Genomic DNA, 19,101 nt, shown 5'->3' with positions numbered 1-19,101 from the left:
AATTATTCAACACGTTTTGCAGATCAGGATTGCAAAAAAGGACTATAAGTAACTAAGTGATATATTTATTGTTTTTTTGCAAAAAGTGGTCAAGTAAAAAAAGGAAACTTAAGGCATATCGAACACACACAGGAACACAGTGTAGCTGACGTCAGAGTTATTTGACGTCAGAAATAATTGCTAAAAACGCAAAAGCACGCGTCACAGAATTGTTATTACAAAACACGCTGAACTAAACGAAGCCAAAACATACAAAATTGGCAACAGATCATTCAAACTGGAAATGTAGCTACCGTCATTCCAATTACAGAAAATAAAATCAATAAAGTTTCTTTAAGCAAAAACATAACTGCCAGAGCTTGCGTATACAAAAGACATCTTAGTGCAGCAGGCGTTTCAACAATCGCTGTTGTCTTCTTCAGTGCAGGTCAGCAGATATTGTTGAAATGTCTGCACTAAGATGTATTTTACATCTGGCAGTTATGTTTTTGATCAAATTAAGTTAAGGTATTTTCGGACAACGACGTTTTGTAAACGGAATGGTGAAAAAAATGGTACAAAAACTTACAACTTGCCTATAGCGGGTTTTGGAACGCTTTGAGGAGTCAACATTGATTAACGTTGCTTAACAGGGTGAAACTACTACCACAAGAACCCACAACAGAAGTTTGCTACATTCCGATAGATGGCGTAAAGAACACAGTTATTTAAATCAACAGTTAGACTGGAACAGGGTTAGGAACTACATTTAACGTAAACGTAACAACCTGGGTTTCGGGTTATTGTTATTTTCATTATAAAACCTCACCACAACCATAACCAGTGTTTTTTTTTTCAAATTTCTCCAGTGGTTTCCCAAAATTTGGACTTGCAACTACAACAGTTTTTGGTATTTAAATGAAAACTTGCGGTCTCTTAAAACTACTTAACGATCACCCAAACCAAACCTTAAAAAAACCCTGACCATAACAGCCCTAACCGTCAGCATTTCCACACAATTTGCGTTTAAATATTCTTAAATGCTCTTAGCGCCATCCATCGGTATTTAGCAAACTTTGTCTGATAAGTGTTAGTTCTTACGTTAGTAGAATTTTTGTTTCATAGAATATTACAGGCTTCATACCGGTATATTCTGAACCCAATAAAATAATTTTCGTCGTTTTAGTATCAGAGTTTTTATCCTGTTGACTTTACATGCTAATTTTAAAGCTTGCTTAAAGAAACGCGTATATGACTTTTTAAAGCTGAAAACAAGGGGTAAATTCTCTTTCAAACGTCGTCGTCAATTTCAAACAGGAGCGATTCGCTGGTGAGTGTGACCGCCGACTTGGTCACGTGATCAATGATGACCTCCTCAGTCGAGCCGTCCGAGTTCTTCACAGTGACGATACCAGGGGCGGGGTTGCGAGGCGCCGATTGCTCCTCCTCCTCCTGCTCATTTTCCTCTTCATCGTCGCTGTCCTGTATTACCTCCTCTTCTCCCTCTGCTCCTTTTTCCTCTTCCTCCTCTCGCCTCTTCGCGTGCTCTTTCACGTTTTCAGCGAAGGAGTTTGTGGTTTTTGTTGAGGATTGCTGATCTTGTGTTGGACACGAATCACCTGCGTCCAGTTTATCTTCGGAAAAGTCTGAAACTATGGTAAACTCATTTAGCTTCAAATTACAGTCAGATAACTTGGTAAGCTTGTTTAGTTGGTAACTATCATAGAAAAACGTGACAAACTTGTTCAGGTTCTCGCCAAAGTAAAAAAATATCATAAACATTTAATTTTTAAAGGCATAAAATATATCCTTCCAAGTTCCAACAAAAAAGCAGAGGAATGTACAGACAGTAGCGCGTCAAGCACGCAAAATAGTATTGACAATCTTATCTTTACACACAACAACAGACCAGTCATTCCAATATTTGATTACTTTTTAACATACAACTCTGATTTGTTATGTCGGAATCATAACTATGGACAAAAACTAATTCAGTGTTTACACTTTTTTTGTTGCAAGCCACGTCCAACGAAACTTGTGTGTATTTTTATAACAAGACCACTTTATTACAGATCGAACACCAAGCATCATCTTCAATACCCGGCCGACCATATCAAAAACGGATCATTCTCGGTAACTGGGTGGCCCACGTCCCATGAAATCCTTGTAGCTTTGGTCCTGCACTGATGCTTACCAATATTTTTCGACTCTTCTTCAGCATGGCCGTTCTGTTTGGCAAAGTTCTCTTCCGATGAAGATGTTGAATCGGCTTCATTTCCTGGTGGCTTGTTCTCCGCTTCGTTGGGTGTCGACCGATCTTTCGGCTGAATAACACGCATTTAAGACTATATAGTTCAACCATGTCAAAAATGTACAAGTGTACGCTAACGGGTAGAGCTACCAACATAAGACGTCACATGAGACAAGATTTGTTAAAAACCGATAGATGGCGTAAAGAGCACAGTTCTTTTTGGTAGAGCTACTAACACATAACGAGAATCACAACTTCGCTTTCACAAGGGGGCGTAAAGAGCTGAATTTTTATTTAGCGGCTATAAATGGGTTGGGTTGGGAAATATTTACATAAAATTTTTACATTAGTAACTACTTTTTTGGGTTAGTTTTTAAGTGCCAATACCTTACCCCGACCCTAATAGCCCTAACCGTGAGCATTTTTGGAGATATAACCAATCAAATTTGGGGTGTGATTCTCGTAATGGTGTTAGTAGCTCTACCGTTCTTTTAATCAGCAGCGAGGCTGGGATAGGTATATGGAATAGACAGAACAGGACGTTTAAACATCGGTTAAAACAAAACGTTTGCCAGAAAAGCATTATCTAGTTTGCATATTACACCTGTGAGCAACAGTTTATATGTAACCTATATTCTAAAAATTATGGGTCGGTACAACGAATCGTTCATATCGGTGCTAGCAAACGGTAGAGTAGTGACTTTTTACGAGGTTCAAACCGGGGATAACTTAAATTGCTATTATAAAGTATATAGTATATACGAATCCTTTAGATCTCGTAACTGAAAGTGTACGAAATCCTTCAGGATTCTTCCTGGCGCATGTCGATTTTTGGTAGCAAACAGTTTAAAACTTTACCTCCAATTCTAGAATGAGTAGATCCTGTTCCTGTTTGACAACTTTGCACACGGATATGGGGGTTGACTTCATTTTTTCAGCGTGGTTGTAAACTAGAGTGTAAAGCTCACACACATTTCGATCGGTGGCAAAACGACGGGTCTGAAAAAGATGATTGTCATGTTTTTTATCACAGTACGCCAGGCCCATTGAAGGCGCTATACCGAATCAGCCGGTCACCAAGCATTCACCACCATATGGCAAGGCGTAGGCTAGAAAAATCTAGCCTGCGGTGGGATTCGAACCCACGACAGGAGTCTTTCCGGGACTCGCGCTCTACCAACTGAGCTACACAGGCTCAGTGGAGAATCCGCCGAAAGTCGAATCACAAGCACCGTTGCCTGCCTCGTATGCTGCACATGTCAGCTTCGTAGTAGGGGATCGCCAGATTGACCAGTATCAGTTAAGATGAACATAAATTCATAACTGGGATCAGCCCTGAAGCGTCTATGCAGACCAGAGATCACGGCAGACTCATATATAAATCACAGTACGCCAGGCTGATCCCAGTTATGAATTTATGTTTATGTTCATGTTTTTTATGGTACACAAATTGAAGGTAATGTCTGTAACGCATATGTTGGCTGGATTCCTTGCATAAAAACTGACAGATTACAAAATGCTGGCTATATGTGTTGGTTTACTTTCGCAAACTATAAAAGATACAGAAAAAATGGTAATAGCGCTATTTTACATGGTACAGGCCAGGGCTCGTCGACCATTTTAAATCAGCACCCAATTTTTGACTTTTTAAGATCAAATCAAATGTAATCTTATGTATTGTATGACTAAGTTCGTCCATTTGATCTAAAAAAACATGTAGGCAATAATACCACACAACCTTCAAAGTTGTTATTTCGGCTCGGCTCTACACATGAGTATATTTCGTACCGAGCATCGCCAAATTTTAAGCTCTGTACGCTAAACTACAGACAGCTACACAAAACATGGTAGTAAGACCCCATGAAAATTTACACTTGAAAAGGACGCCAACAAAAAGTTTTTGGAACACAGTACCGACGAAGCTGTTGTACCAAAAATGGTTTTCCATAAATTTAAAATCCTAACCCATTACATTTAAGCTGTAACAATATTAAATTGTTTCGAATGGATGTACAGTTTTTTTGCAAAGAAGCACAAATGCATGAAAAGCAGCAATCCCTGATTTTGGAAAACATACCTCTAACTTTTCCTTATCGAACCCGGCCTTGAGAAAATTCCAACTTTTTCGCGATTTTGTTTTTCGAAGGCAGAACACTGCGTTGTTACCAGAAACGTCTACCCTTGACCTTTGCGGGTCAATCCGGCAATCGTCATCAAACTCAATCCACAGTTGGAATACTGAGTTGACCATGTCGTCGTCCAGACATTCGGATAAACAACAGAACTGCAGCATTCTATCGTACACCGCATACCTGTATGTTTCAACGTTTTGTAAATGATCGGAATTCAGCATAGCTTCGAGGGTTTCACATGCACAAATTTGCTTTTTGTTTATATGCATGAAACCGCCGTTTTCGCATTAACTGCTGTGGACGCTAACATCTAAGCATTATAGCGTTTGTGTCGAAAAAACAGAGTGTTCTGCCTTATTGGTGGTTAATATGCATATAGATTTAAATCGTTCTGGGCAAAATTGAACGTTATATTTGCCTTTGCTTGGTGTTGAAACCAAAAATTTACCAGATATTCCTTTGTGATTTGCAAATGTTTTTGCAATTCTTATGATACGACACATCATCACATACCTCACCCTGTGTTAGTTTATGCACGATAAAGTTTCATAAAAAAATTGGGGTCCAAACTTGATTGCGATTTGCATTTTATATTGCCCAAAATAAGTCCGAAATTTAGATATTTATAAGGCGAAATTTCAACATAAAAGTGAAAAATGGTTTTTAGAGAAGCATTGAGCCCTTTTTCATGTTGCGTAATATACCAACAAAATCGCAAACAAAATTTCCAGCTTGAAAAAATAAAAGTATGACGATTTTTTGGTACGTCACATGTGTGATGTCACTATATCGTAAGCACCGTTGTCAGGCTACAGAGTTACAATGTAAGATTCCCTACCAAACATAGTACTCGCATCTAGACGTTTCGGATTTTTTTGACTTGCCACAGTCGGTAAAACAAATCGGTTTTGTCATTGAAATGTTGCTGCTTTGTATATTGGCTGGCATTTGTCTGACTCTTATCCATAAACATCCCTTACAGTTGCACTTACCACAAGCTCTCTTCAAATATATGCGGAACTTCTATAATGAAGGTAACATAATGGTCGTCCTGGTGGAACGCATATTGTGGGCATCTTCGTATTAATCCTTCATATTTTCTCACCATGTCGATCAGGAATGTGGAGTTTTTGGTGATGGGTGGAAATTTTGTGTCGGCGTTGTACACTGGGTCATCTAGATAGATAAGTAGTGCAGATTTTGTTTTAGGTTGGTACTAAACAACTAAAATAGTAACAACACCAAAACTAAGGAATCTCAAAACTGTATGATCTATCAATCTTAACGTAAGACTTTTTCAACAGACTTTTAACAGTAAATTGTCACTTTTGGTCCATACATGACTAAAAAGAAAATTAAATTGGCCAAACTCATTTAAGGCCAAACATGACATATTTTGTTCTGTTTTAAAAACATTGTGTCTATACATACACAAACTTTACAGTGTCGCAAACAAAAATTTAAATTATTCACTGCCTTTACGTCAATAAAAATCTACAATAACTAAGATGAGTGCATTTCTAGCCAGATTTTTCTAGTCTGTGCCTTGCCATGTGGGAATGCTTGGGAGACCAGCTGATTCAGGACAACGCCTTTAATAGGCTTTAATTCAATGACTAAGTATTAAAACAAATGATTTTTGTGCTATATGTTGTATTGTTAAATGAGTTTCCATACCATGTAAGTCATCATCATCTCTCCAATGAACTCCTTCTTGATAATGTCTGCTTCCCTCCTGGAAAAAGTGGGGTTGTTTTGCTGGTTCTTGTGGTCCAGGTGTTTGTTTGACAGGTGGTTTCCTAAATTAGTAAATTATATGTTTCATTTATGCTTTTTGTTTTGTTGAATACGCTAACAAATAAGAGTTACATTTTTACATACTGATGAATTCTGTATGTTTTGGGGGGTTTAAAAAACTTTTTGGTTTAGGAGTCTAATTTAGATTATTATGAAGTACCTGATTAGGAGCTGCAGTAAGGTTATAAGACACCTATTGAACAAACTAATCAATATTTGTGGAAAAATAAAAATTCCAACCTGTCAGTTTCAACAGCTGCATCTTTAGTGGAATTCGTCATGTGAATTTCAGTGCTAGAAGAATCAGTTGGCACAGCGTTGGTATTTTCTTCTGTATTGTTGGCATTTGTTTGTGATTCGTCTGATGGAAATAAACAAGATAATGATTACATAAAATAGTGGCCACATTTCGGGATTTTAAAACTTCCGTATTTGGACCTTTGACAAAACTAATTGAGTACCCCTGTACTAGATGAAAGCATTGAGAGATACAGCTACACATCCTCAAATTTCAAAATAGTGGTGCACATGTGTTTTGTATAATGTAGAAAGATGTATTTCATATACTTGCCTTTCACATCACATTGATCGGTCTGGATTTCATTAACCAGAGGTGGAGAAGTGAAGGGAATCAGTTTGGGAGGTGGAGGAGCTGGAAGAACTTCCAGGGTGACTGTCAGTCTGTGCCGACTTTTGTCAAATTTAGCGAAACCTGTAAAATAGATATCAAGGGATAACACTAACTAGATATTTACAAATTATGATGTAAATTGCTTGCATTTTTACCCCAACAGATTTCATAAACCGGATTTATTATTTACCACATCTCAAAGCAGATTTGTGGCATTGTTATTAAGCTGACATGATTTAATGCTAGTTTTTGTACAACATTTTCTTGTAAATTATTCCTTTTGTAACAAAAATTGTTCGTGGCAAACATTATTTGCAAAATCATGTAGCGATAAACATTATTTAGTAGTAATTTTGGTAGATTACCTTTATTTTCATCAACAGGATATGAAAGTTCAAAGTCAAGTTTATACTTGGCTGGTTTCACTGACTCAAGTCTAAGTCGTCTCTCGAACACTTCTAAATTCACAGAGTTGGCTGCACTGAGCAGTGGCAAATCGATGTTTATTACCAGCTCCTTAGGCCAGGTATCACTTGCTGCATTGGGTGCATTTGTGTAGTTCTGAAAATGGAAATAACTTGAAATTTTGTTTTGTTTCTGTCCAATGTGAAAAAAGTTAAGTTAAGTTTAGGCTACATTTCTGCTACTTAAATATAAAAAGATGTTAATATGAGATGGGTGTGCTGCAAAACTATGCTTAGTGTGCCACAGTGTAACTGTAAGAGCGAACTAACAAACTTCTTCAATACATGTATCACAGATAATATGCTTGATAAACCTAACATACATACTTGCTAAAATGAAGTAAATAACAATTTGTTTTGTAGTGTCCTATATTGCTCATTACATTTTAGCTCAGGGTGTCACTGAATTTAAGTTTTGTCACAGTGCAAAAAATTGCAGAGCGATTGTGTAGGTAGGGATGTTCGAAGTAGAATAATTGGGTATTCTAGAATAATTGATGCGAATCTAGAATATCGAATCCAATTCTTATATTATTTTTGACTGAGCAATCATTAATCTTGACAACAACTAAAGTAGACCAGTTTAATACATTACAAAACATATTTTTCATTTATAATGTAAGAAAAGAACCAACCAAAACAAAGAAAAACACTGGGAAAAAACTTTGCACAACTGCATTGTAACTAAATGACCAAAAATCCACTAAGCCAGAAAAATTAGCATAAGGTTAAAAAATAACTTACACAATTTTATTTAGTGATTATTATTCCCTTAAGCAGAAGTAACTATGTTGTAAGCATGCTGTGGTGATTTGATTTGTTAATGGTAGAAAACTATCATAGACTCCCTAGTGTACTAATATATAACCTAAAACAACTGCAAAAACAGGCACCCTAGCAAATTTAAAACATTGGGTGATGTAAAGCTGGCACATTGGGTGATTTTAAATTTCAATTACACTACCATCGATTTTGCAACACAAAATGTGAGCTTTGTAGCGTGTACAACATTTTTATGTTTGTATGGGGTTAAAAAATGATGCAAACGTCGTATGTTATGGGATTCCACCACTGTTTTTGCGATATTAACAGACAATCCCTTTAAATTTTTGTTGTGCCGAAAAAAAGTCGGAAACAATTAGATGCTGGTAAGACGTTGCAAAAAATCGCCGGTATGTCATTTAATGACATAAGCATAATCATGTGATCAGATGCGTAACAAGTGCGCTAATCGTTAATTATGCCTTCAACGCACAACCGTCGTTATGGCGTTGTTATAGCAACTCACGACTTGGCGTTATAAAGTTGTATTGCGCTCCCTGATTTGACCGCGACGATGTACTTCTTTGCAACGGATACAATGACCGGGCGTCGACGTAAAAGCGTAACACATGTGTTTACATTACATTTTTGCCAACGACGAGAGCACACATTTATATCGGTTCCAATTACCCGATATAAACGGCAAAAATGGATTCGAATCTAACTGGATTCGAATCCAAAGGATTCGTTATTCTACTTTGAACATCCCTATGTGTAGGTTCTAAATATGTCACAAATAAAACTGTATGACCTTCACATAATGTTGTCTACCTGCATATCAAAGTATCCACGATGCATTATGCTGTACTCAGGTTCTATATAACCCCATTCTACATCATCACCCTTTGCCTTTTGCTTGGTTTGTTTCACTTTCTTGACTTCCTCCTTCAAAATGGGGAATGGTTGTGCTTGGGCCGTGTTAGGACTTTGTGTAGAAACATTTGCAGATCCTAAAATGTACAATGGACAGTTTAATACTTTAAATCTCAGACTAAAATACATTTATGTGAAACCAAAGATGCAAAAATGAGGGAAAGTTGAAAAAGAGCTGTGAATGTTTTGGCCTATTTTTTGTGCCTGCACCCAGCTTGTAGTGCACAAACAAAACTGTACATACATGTGAGGTTATTGTACAATATCCCAATATAGAATAATCCTATTAATAGCATAATCCAGAAATTGCATGAGAAGTTTGGAAAAAGTGGTCTTTCTGTCAACCGTATTGGTATGCTCATTGACACATTAGTTATAACAATGTTTGAGCAATGCACTTCAAACCGAGTACATACGAATCTGGTTATTTGCATACCCAATTTGTTGATTTTTAAGCAACTGATTGAATTCGAATATTAACCTGAAATTTTTTACCCAACTGATAGGCTGCGATTTCACAATCTCTATGCAATTATTCAGATTGATGCGATTGGCCGGTATGCAATTAACTGGATTCCTGCTCTCTACCAACCACTAGTGCAAAGGCACACATAACCTTTGCCAGGGGAGCAATGAGCAACCAAGCAACCAAAAAAAAGCAAAGTTTGCCATACTATGTTATTCTTCAAATACCATTGTCAGTAGGTTGATAAGAAGGTTTCAGTTTCACATCCACTTCATCTTGTGATTGGGAACTGCTGGAATCTGATGTATCGTTTGCATGTGGAGTTCGAATTACTGATGACATAGGAAGACCTGAAAACAAAGATTGTAGATCTGCAGTTATCCATGAATTAGTAAAATGGCCCAAAATCTCAACCCAAATGTACCCATGTCAGGAAAATAATGTGAGTTTAATGGTTGGATCTGTTAAGATATATTCAGTCGTGGGATTCAAATTTTTTGTCAGTCGGTTCCATCACAAAAATCATATTTTTCAGCCGGTTCTGTTATTAAAAGTCCATTGACAGTAACCAGTAATGCTAACTGCTTTGCTGATCTCATAAAATTTCGTGAGACGGTTCTATAGAACCAGTGCGAACCGGCTGAATCTCACCACTGGATAGATATACTTTGGTTGACCAAAAATCTTTGCAAAATGATCATATATTTAGCCGAATTGTCTGTATAGCAGTACAAATATTTTTAAGACCATATGAAGAAAATTAGCAAAAAAAAGAAAACCAGTAAACAGAATATACCTTTAAATTGCATCTTGGGGGTTTTCACATTGACTTTGTCGAGTTTCACACTAAACTGTCTTTCAACAGCATCAAGTGCAGTGTCATGAATCATCTTCTTAAAGCGGGAATTCTTTTTGAGCAGATAATATGTGTCAGGATGGAAGACAACATCATACACCATGCACTTGTTTCCAGCCTAAAATTACAAACAAATTAATTTTTAGCAAGCAGAATCTCACACATTTAATGGAAGATGATCGTAAATAGCAAAGAAAGCCCTGTGATCAAAATTTTTGCTTTAAAACACAACATACTTTTTGGAACACTACACACACATTTGGTACAAGACTAACGTGGAATGTAACAGCCCAAATACACAACATATTGTGGGTTATTGAGCAAAATGATTTTTTTACAACTGGAAAATTAAATTTGAAACCTAGTTTAGTGCATGGCAAAGTTTATGTGTACACAAAAGAATCTAATAACCTTAAACACAAAAAGGTTCATTTAAATGAGGATCTGACAATGCAATACATCTAGTGATACAGATATTCTCAAACTCCTACACAGGTTGATTATGTTTTCTTCAAAATTTGTTTCTTAATAACTATGTTTGTTTCTAATTAGAGTCATTTTAACCATATCAGCACATTATGGACATCTCACAAATTTGTTTTCGTACCTTGTCTACATCCTCCCTATCTTGTGAAACACTATGCGGAATGGACCACTGCATTCCCCTGGTGTTGCCTTGCATGGAAGGTCTGCTTCTTGGTTGTCCCAGATTTTCGTTGGTGCAAATGTTGACAAAGCACTTTTGTTTGCCTAACAAATGTATCATACAAAGTTAAACAGATCACAGGCATTTCTGTGGAAATTGAATTACAGACCAAACCTCCTGAAAGTTTTGGTTAACCAGCTTTATCTTTATAATTATCAACAGAGTAGGAATTGAATAATAATATTTACATTACATTAGAAAAGTTGAAAGGTTATGCCAGATTTGACTGCACAAAAATATTTGCTGTTAAGTTAAGTCCCAAGTTTACAGTGCAGCTGCACCACATATGGCCATTATTCATTATATGTGCCCTTCACTGTTTTGCGATCTATACTGTTTTAACATTGTCCAGCTATTTACAACTTGGTGATTGTTGAGTGCTATTGTATTGCTATGTTTTCTTTTAGTGAACAAAATAAACTTAACTCAAGTATTAAGTAAAATGTTAGTCTTATTCAAATCAATGTCAAACATACCATTAATGCTTGTTTTTAAAACATGTCCAGGCTTGGGATTTATGAACTTAACGTCCATTCCTCGATCTCTTTCCAACATTGCAATCTCTTCCTCGTAACGCTTGCGATTTTCAGGATCAGAAATTTCTTCTGCATATTCACGAAGCAGGTCTCGAAACTTTTCATCCTGAAAGTGAAACATGAAACGCTCTTAATCCCAAAAAATAATCATGTTCAAGCATATAATAAAGGAGCTTTATGAATTATCGTTTTTGAACAACATTAGGTTGACCAAAAGCATTGAAACAGAAAGAAGCAATATTTTATTCCTTTGCACAACTTTGTTGAATTTTTTTAGGAAAATAAAGATTATGTTTGAGAAATAGAACAAACAAGCGTTATAGCGAGAGTTACAAAGAGCGAGAAGACAAACTGATTTGCTTTAACGTTTTACTTTATTTCGTGTGGTTCATTTCATTACTTCATTTATTATTGTGTCACATGACAATGACATTATGCAAGTGGCACATTTTACTGTTTGTGCATGTCCAGTTATTGCATTTCTTGGTGTAGTCAAATTACTAAAAATGAAACATTAGCATATATTTGGCAAAAATGTAAGTACTATAGGTGCAGTGAAAAATGTAACCTAGCTTGGATTTTTAACAAACCTTCATGCATTTTGCTAAACGGTCAATTTCTTCTTGACTTAAATCAAGTTCTTCAAGCTTCTCCCCAAACTTTCCAGACTCCATTTCGATTGTAAGGTTATTAAATTAAATGTTAAGAATAAACTTGTGTTTTCCCACGTCTAAATAACAGCAAAATGTATTTCACAATTCACATGCTTCAACGGGATTAGACTGTGTCATTGGAAATTAAAATAAAAACACAAAACATAGAGAATACACAAAATAAACTCATTGAACACACGTTGCGTGAAAAGGTGTTACAATCTTACACGCAGTTTTATTTGTGTTTTGCTTTTGAAAAAAATCAACATTACCAACGTACACTTTGAAGGAGACTGAAAGATACATAATTTTAAATCAGAAAAAAGGGGATCATTTCAATTTTGGTTAAAACAATAAAAATGATGCGTGGTTGCCATGCAAATCTTTTTACCTTGCATTTTTAAATCGTATGTTTGCTACCGGTGCTAATAGGTTTTGTTACATACACATTTATTTTACAGAGTTTTTGCTTTTAAATGTTTGGTCCTAAATTGTTGTTTGTTGTTGTTTGTTTCATTTTTATCCTCGGTGGGCGGGCAACACCTGAATGCGTTATGCTCACAATGAGTCCACCGTCGAGCTGCCTGTTTTATTGCAAGTCCGATGATCATTTTTTATTTGATTTCTTCGATTTTTAGCAGTTGGTGACTTCAATTTAGTTTAACCCATCGGGAACCACTGGGTTAGAGCAATGCTGCTTAAGTTTCTTGCTCAGGAAAACACAAGCGACCGAGATGTGATTAGAACCGATGACCTTGCGATCACAAGGCGGTTGCGCTAACCACTCGGCCAACTTGGCCGCCTTTTGGGTTAGTTTTTGGGGTTTAATTTTAATTGGGTTAATCCAACCCTGATGTGGAACATATTAGCAGCTCACTGCTCAAGCTTCTGTTAAGAAATATACATAGCGCAAAACCAAGACGACATTTGAACGGATTGTTACGCAGAAGGGCACATAAAGTTTATGAGAAGAATTACTTTGATAACCTCCGAGTGTGGTCGTCAAATTGGCAGTTTGTTAAAAAAATGGTTTTAAATTGCAGAATTTACGTCTTTTAGACTAATAAAAACCTTACTTAAACTTAATGCATCAACAAAGTTGGAGAAACCCTTGGTTTCAGTAGAAAGCCCCTGTGACTTGTTAAGAAAGTCAGCAATATGCAAATTGAACTCTTTGCTTATTGCTGTCACCCGATAACCTATAGCTTAGGTCTGTAAGAAGAATAGTTAAATCGACAAGAATTTACTGCCTATACATCGGGTCGGGGTAATCTTCAGGACGCGGCAATAGATCAGGCCGGGGTAATCAGTTACTCAAAATCCCCTCCAAAACAGTTGTACGTCGAAACATAACTCCTATTGTTCTTTTGTTGCAGGTACAAGCACGGCAGTGTGGCGAGACAATGCGTGCTTTTCACTGGTTACAAAAGCTGTTCGTTGTCCACAAAAATCGTTGCAATTTCTGCTGTAAAAATTCCGGCGGTTAGCTTTCCTTCGGCGATTTCTCATCACTTTTTGGACAACAGAACGATAATTCCCTGAAACTGACTGACCAGTTTATTTGTACTAGATGCACGATTTCGCAACTGAGCAAGCAACCTAAATCAAAATAGGTGTTAAAGTCCACTTTTAACGTAATTTGCATGTTAATTTTTATCTCTGTTTAAATGTGAAGTAAAGATCTTACCGTAAAAAACACACTGAACACAATACAACTGAATGAAACAAGTTAACTTAATTACGAATGTACCGAAGTTATTAGGGGAAAGTCGTGTAATTTGGACCACCTAAGTTTGAACCTTTATAAAATAAAAAGTAGTCCTTCAAATAAAGGGGGGTTTATGCGATTCGTTAAGTTATGACGCTAAGTATTCATTTGCTAAAAGGCAATGTTTGGATATTAACGTAAAAAGAGTAAAATGCATTTAAATTTTTTTCGCGAAGTGGTCCATTTTACACGCATAGTGTGTAATTTGGACCAAAGTCGTGTGTAAAATGGACCACTTAAAATCCATGCGACTTCTCTTCCAAAAGTTCCCAAAACGAACGTTAACAGCTTCAGATACCAACCTCATCAAGCTTTTATTACATTACCACAATGTTTCACAAAATATTTAAATTTCAATGAATGAAATCAAAAATGGGATAAACAATTAAAATGAAAAACATCCTTAAGATAAAAAGGCCATAAATGGAATTACTAAGATAGCTGAAATGAAAGAAAACTCGCAGAATACTGCAAAACAGCACCATGGCAAATTAAAGAAATAATTGGTTAACCAAAATATAATGAATGTAAATCCTGCACTGAGCTTTATTATAAGCTGCCCGGTCCAAATTACACACTTTGACACGCAATTTTTTACCCAATTTATTTTACTTTTGGAAAGTGTTAGCGGATTGTTCTTTGTATGCTAAATGCATTAATAATTGTAACTCACAAAAATCATACCCACTGAGATTTACACTAAACAGTAATTTAGAAACGCAAGAAGTTTGAAACCTAAAAAAATTATCAAATTATCAAATTCTGTTTTTCTCTCTATAACAAACGGAAAGTATAGCATCAAGTTTGGAGCTTGGCGGCCGTAAGCCTTATATCAAGTCTTCTTTCAAGCTGTATAAAAGATATTCTACCACCTTGCGTATATTCCGAAATATAAGCAAGTTCCAAATTACACGCAGGGTCCAAATTACATGACTTTCCCCTACCTATTTTACTTGTTATCGGTCAGGCCATTATCTCGACGCCTTGCCAACGAGTGTTTACGTAAACATGGTTGGCGACATATATATATCAGATTTCTCGTTTGGTACCTGGAAGCTTTCCAGAAATCTTTCGACCTAATTTTGTAGCATGATTCAGCCGTTCCATGCGTGAAATGTTTAATCCCGTTTTTCAGTCAGTTGCGTACTACCTCTTGGGTCAACACGTTTTAGGATGACCCCGTTTCCCCAAGGGTATTCACCTGACGCAACTGCGGATCAAACTTCGATTGGCTATAAGCTTATATAAGGACGGAGTCATGGCAAAGAGGCCAGAACATTCATCTTACAGATACGAGAAGGGAATAAGTTGATTTGAACAGAATTTTGACTTTTCGAAGATCAGCAAGACTATACTTTTCTGAAACAATTTTTGAACAGTTGCTTTAACTATGGTAAGTGTAGCAAACCAATTTATCTATATAAGTTATAACACCGTATGGTTTTCTTAAATGGAAAAACGGCTAAAACAATTAGATTAGCTTGCAAAACAAAATTTCTGTCAGAAAGTTTGCAATTACATACTTTTCTATTCCTGGAAGTTATCTTACTTCAACACCGACTTTACAAATTTGCCTTATGAGCCAGTTTAAAAAAACCTCAAATGTGTGTAAAAAAGAAATAAAGCGTATGAAAAAAAGCATGCAATAAAATGAAAAAAAATGGCCTAAAACGCATACCATTTATTACTAATTTATTTTTCTAGAATTTTCTTTCCACTCTTCTCGCCGTTTTTCTTCTCATCAGTTCAATCCTCTTCAGCGATGGTTTAGCTCAACGCACAGTCAAGTTACGGGTTCCGCAGCTGCATAGAGAATCCAGAGGGTAAGTTATGTAATGTAAAGTCCAGCACTGCAGAAGCAGAGTTGTAAACGGGCCTGAAATTGAAGCCCGAACCCGGATCGTATTTAAGATGCCCGTTTAGGCCCAAAAGTTTAATTGACAGGCCTATGCATTCAACATTGAAGCACCCGGAAAGACTAAGGTAACAAAAAAAAATCCTGACAACTATTGGCTGAAGGTTAACGGTGGCCTTAAAAAGACCGTTTGTATTCCTTTAAGCGGATAGAAGTGATTAACAACAGTCTCTGTCAGTATATTTCATGTGATTGTTCCAACTCGTAGACTATAGTATCCTACTTTAATCAACCCATCACTTATTCTAATAATGTTTTAAGATGCCGCAATCTTGGATTCCTTGAAGAGGTCCGCACAAGTACAGTATCATGGAAGTACGTGAACTTATGGTGCGGTCACAGTTTGTTCAAAGTAGCAGCGTGCGCCCGGGTTCGCTGCAAAGACCAATACGGAACAAGACGTGCTTCAGAGCTGACTTACACCATCGAGAAAAGAGGGATGTTTTACGAGCTGCCGATTGCATGCTACTGTCCTGAAGTTTCACTTTAACGTTTCGTCGATTTTGACTTTTCGGATCCGATTAATTATTTGCCTAATTTTATTTATTGTTTTTGTTTGATATTTATTGCTATTTTCACACAACGTTGCAGTAATAAGTGTAATATGATTGTGGACTGTTGTGTTTACGTGTAAAAATGTCATATTGTTTGATAAAAAGACGTCATATACTGTTCGATATCGTTCTTCATATTTTGTTTAATAAAAAAGAATATTCTTGCACTCCAACTCTTATATCATGACATTAAAACAGTTCCAGTGATGAGCTAGATTTCATTAGCCGTTTAGTTCTGCCGAATTTTTTTGGAAGATTTTTTGAACGTCATGCATTTTTGAAAAGAACGTTTATTCTGAAAGTCATGTAATAGTATTTCTACCCTTTCTACAGACTTTATATCTAAAATGTTAATGGTTTATATGCTGTTAGACAATTACGGTACGGTACCTTCCTTTGCCCCAGTCTTTTGTTCAATATGAGCAGTTGCATTTGTCTGCAGACAAGAACGCCATCACTTTTTTGGTGGCTCCAGAATACAAACTTTATTGGGACCAAGTGGAAATAGTTGAGTATTTATTTTTTATTTTAAATCAAACTATTAGCGGTTTATGTCATACAACGACATTACGTTTTGAAAAAAATATTTCCAGCCAAAATGCTAGAAGTTGTGTTTGCGTCCCAACTCAAAATGAAATATATTTCATGATATTATTTTACTTGGTCTTGATCAATGACCTCAAAACCGACGATCTAAAACGAGTTTAAAAATCACTACTTTAGAAGCTCGGTACCCAATTTAGCCAAGCCCCCTAGGTAAACTCCGATTTTTGTTTTGCCTGCATGGGCAAAAATTCCCTTTTAAGTTTCCACTCAATTGTATTAATAAAGTTACACGGGACACTTATAAGATTCCTGTGGTGAGAAATCGGAACCGTCGAAAACGTTTCAGTGTCTGATGGATTTGTGTGCACTCACTTTAAAACCTACGTCACTCCATTCAGACCCAGTTGATCATTGCATCAAAAAGGGGAAATCCCGAGAAAAGCAGAACAATGGGAACTTATAGGCTCGACGAAATTAGCAACAATCTTGTAAAACAAGCCAAAAAAAATGAATAATTTAGGAGACCAAACAATGTTGATAGTTCCGCAAAGGTTTTGTCACGAATACATTCAAAATTTTGGCGGAACGATTTTAATTGATATTTTCCCCTGGATGACCTCACGATTAGATGAGTCCATTTCGTCATAATGGTGTCTGTGACATCATCTTGCAACATATCAACAGCGGGATTCACACGTTGCAACGTCAGAGCAAACCTTACTTAAAATGTTTGAGCCGAAACGGAATAATTTCGGCTAAATCTGACCAAATCAAAAAGTGTCCTGTTATAAGTTGGTTTCGAAAGAAATCAACGTAAGTTGTTTGCGAATAAACTCGTGCAAAATAGTGGGCACAAAACTAAAAAGAAGGCAAAAACTCGTTTGAAAACAAATCTCGTTCGATGAAATATTCCTTCTTTTTACAAAAATGTGTGCTACATTTTCAACGGCCGTCAAATAGTCTGCTTCTTTGATAAGGCAGTTGGATATTTTGTTAAGTTGTTTTAAAACAGCATGAAATTTTGACATTCATTTTTTTTCGTTTTTGTAATTTTTCTTGTAAGAAAGTGACGAAATGGGTTCGAGATTGTCATGTATTATTTGTCGCGCTGCGTTTAGCACAAAAAAAATTTGAAAGTAAATAAGGGACAATCAGTGGCCAAAACGTATGGAAGCCGCAATGCAAATTATCAGGTATCTCAAATTAAATTTGCTCAATTTGAATTTTTTTTCGTGGGCTGTTAATCCTAATTGTGAAATTAAAATTTTTAGGTTTCTTAGTGGTTTTACATTTTTTGAAATACGATTTTTGTATTATTTGATGCGAATTCGTGATGGTGAAGACAACAGAAAATCTACACGTATGTTTTTCACGTTTTTCTCGGTTCGTGTTATTTGGTAGTACCTTGGGCTTGCATGCCTGAACCTTTCTTGGGTTATATTTCACTCAGGCATAGAACAACTCTGGTAAACATAGAGAATAATGAGTTTCTGTTCTTTGAAACTACGCTAGTTTCTGCTTTTTTCGGCATGTGGCCATGCCTAAAAATGGGGAGATTAGATACGTGATGCTCAACACCTTATAAGTTGTCGTCTACATGTGAAGTAGTTGTCACGACAGCTTTGTGATATTTGAGCCCCCGGGTACAGTTTCTACACAATAAAGAGAAAAAGGCTGTTTTGAGATGTCTAAAAGTGACGCGTTTTGTTCTATTTTGGATCAAGTTAACCCTTCTTGTAACCAGAAACAACTTCCATGTGAAGATTTCTCAAGGTTTGCCATGCATTGCTAAGGGAAGGCACCTTCGATGTAAAACAACCCTATCTACGTGTTTGAGGTGACAAAAAAAAATTTAACTTCTGTCTCCACGCATGTTCTCACCACGCCAAGCATTCTTTCGTAACAAAAACCACACAAATTAAAAGACTGTTGTTTGTTGTAGTGCACATAATAAATCCCAGAGCCGTTTATACCCGGGAGCAGAATTATAAGTCGGGCCGGGTTCGGGCTTGCGTTTCTCAAAAAACGGGGGTGATTCGGGGCTGACTTAACACTGTGTGTCAGTATTTATTAGATAAATTTAACAAGCTAAGTAGCCAGTTGCTGGACCTGACGTAATGTCAAACAGCCTTAAAACGCCTTGTTTAAGACC

The 19,101-nt window shown here is 36.5% G+C and overlaps 1 protein-coding gene and 1 non-coding gene across 2 annotated transcripts; both read right to left on the bottom strand.

Moving 5' to 3' along the window:
- Positions 1–43: 43 nt before the first annotated feature.
- On the bottom strand, positions 44–12,968 carry LOC145212122 (protein kintoun-like). The gene is made up of 15 exons (XM_080080160.1): positions 12,104–12,968; positions 11,454–11,619; positions 10,879–11,021; positions 10,212–10,389; positions 9,643–9,765; positions 8,848–9,026; positions 7,156–7,351; positions 6,731–6,871; positions 6,400–6,520; positions 6,040–6,161; positions 5,355–5,538; positions 4,308–4,542; positions 3,089–3,229; positions 2,174–2,303; positions 44–1,631 (listed from the first exon to the last, which is right to left on the bottom strand). Exons 1-15 carry the CDS (start codon positions 12,185–12,187, stop codon positions 1,270–1,272), a joined length of 2,505 nt encoding a protein of 834 aa, XP_079936286.1. The 5' UTR covers positions 12,188–12,968; the 3' UTR covers positions 44–1,269.
- Positions 3,352–3,425, bottom strand: Trnas-gga (transfer RNA serine (anticodon GGA)). Its single transcript has one exon. It is a non-coding gene; the product is annotated as a tRNA-Ser (tRNA).
- Positions 12,969–19,101: the final 6,133 nt, after the last annotated feature.

This window comes from Phallusia mammillata, chromosome 1 (assembly GCF_965637545.1).
Source record: "Phallusia mammillata chromosome 1, kaPhaMamm4.hap1.1, whole genome shotgun sequence".
In the NCBI taxonomy this organism is placed as follows: Eukaryota; Metazoa; Chordata; class Ascidiacea; order Phlebobranchia; family Ascidiidae; genus Phallusia; species Phallusia mammillata.
Note: the sequence above shows the minus strand (reverse complement) of the source record. Positions and strands in the feature narration are given on the sequence as shown.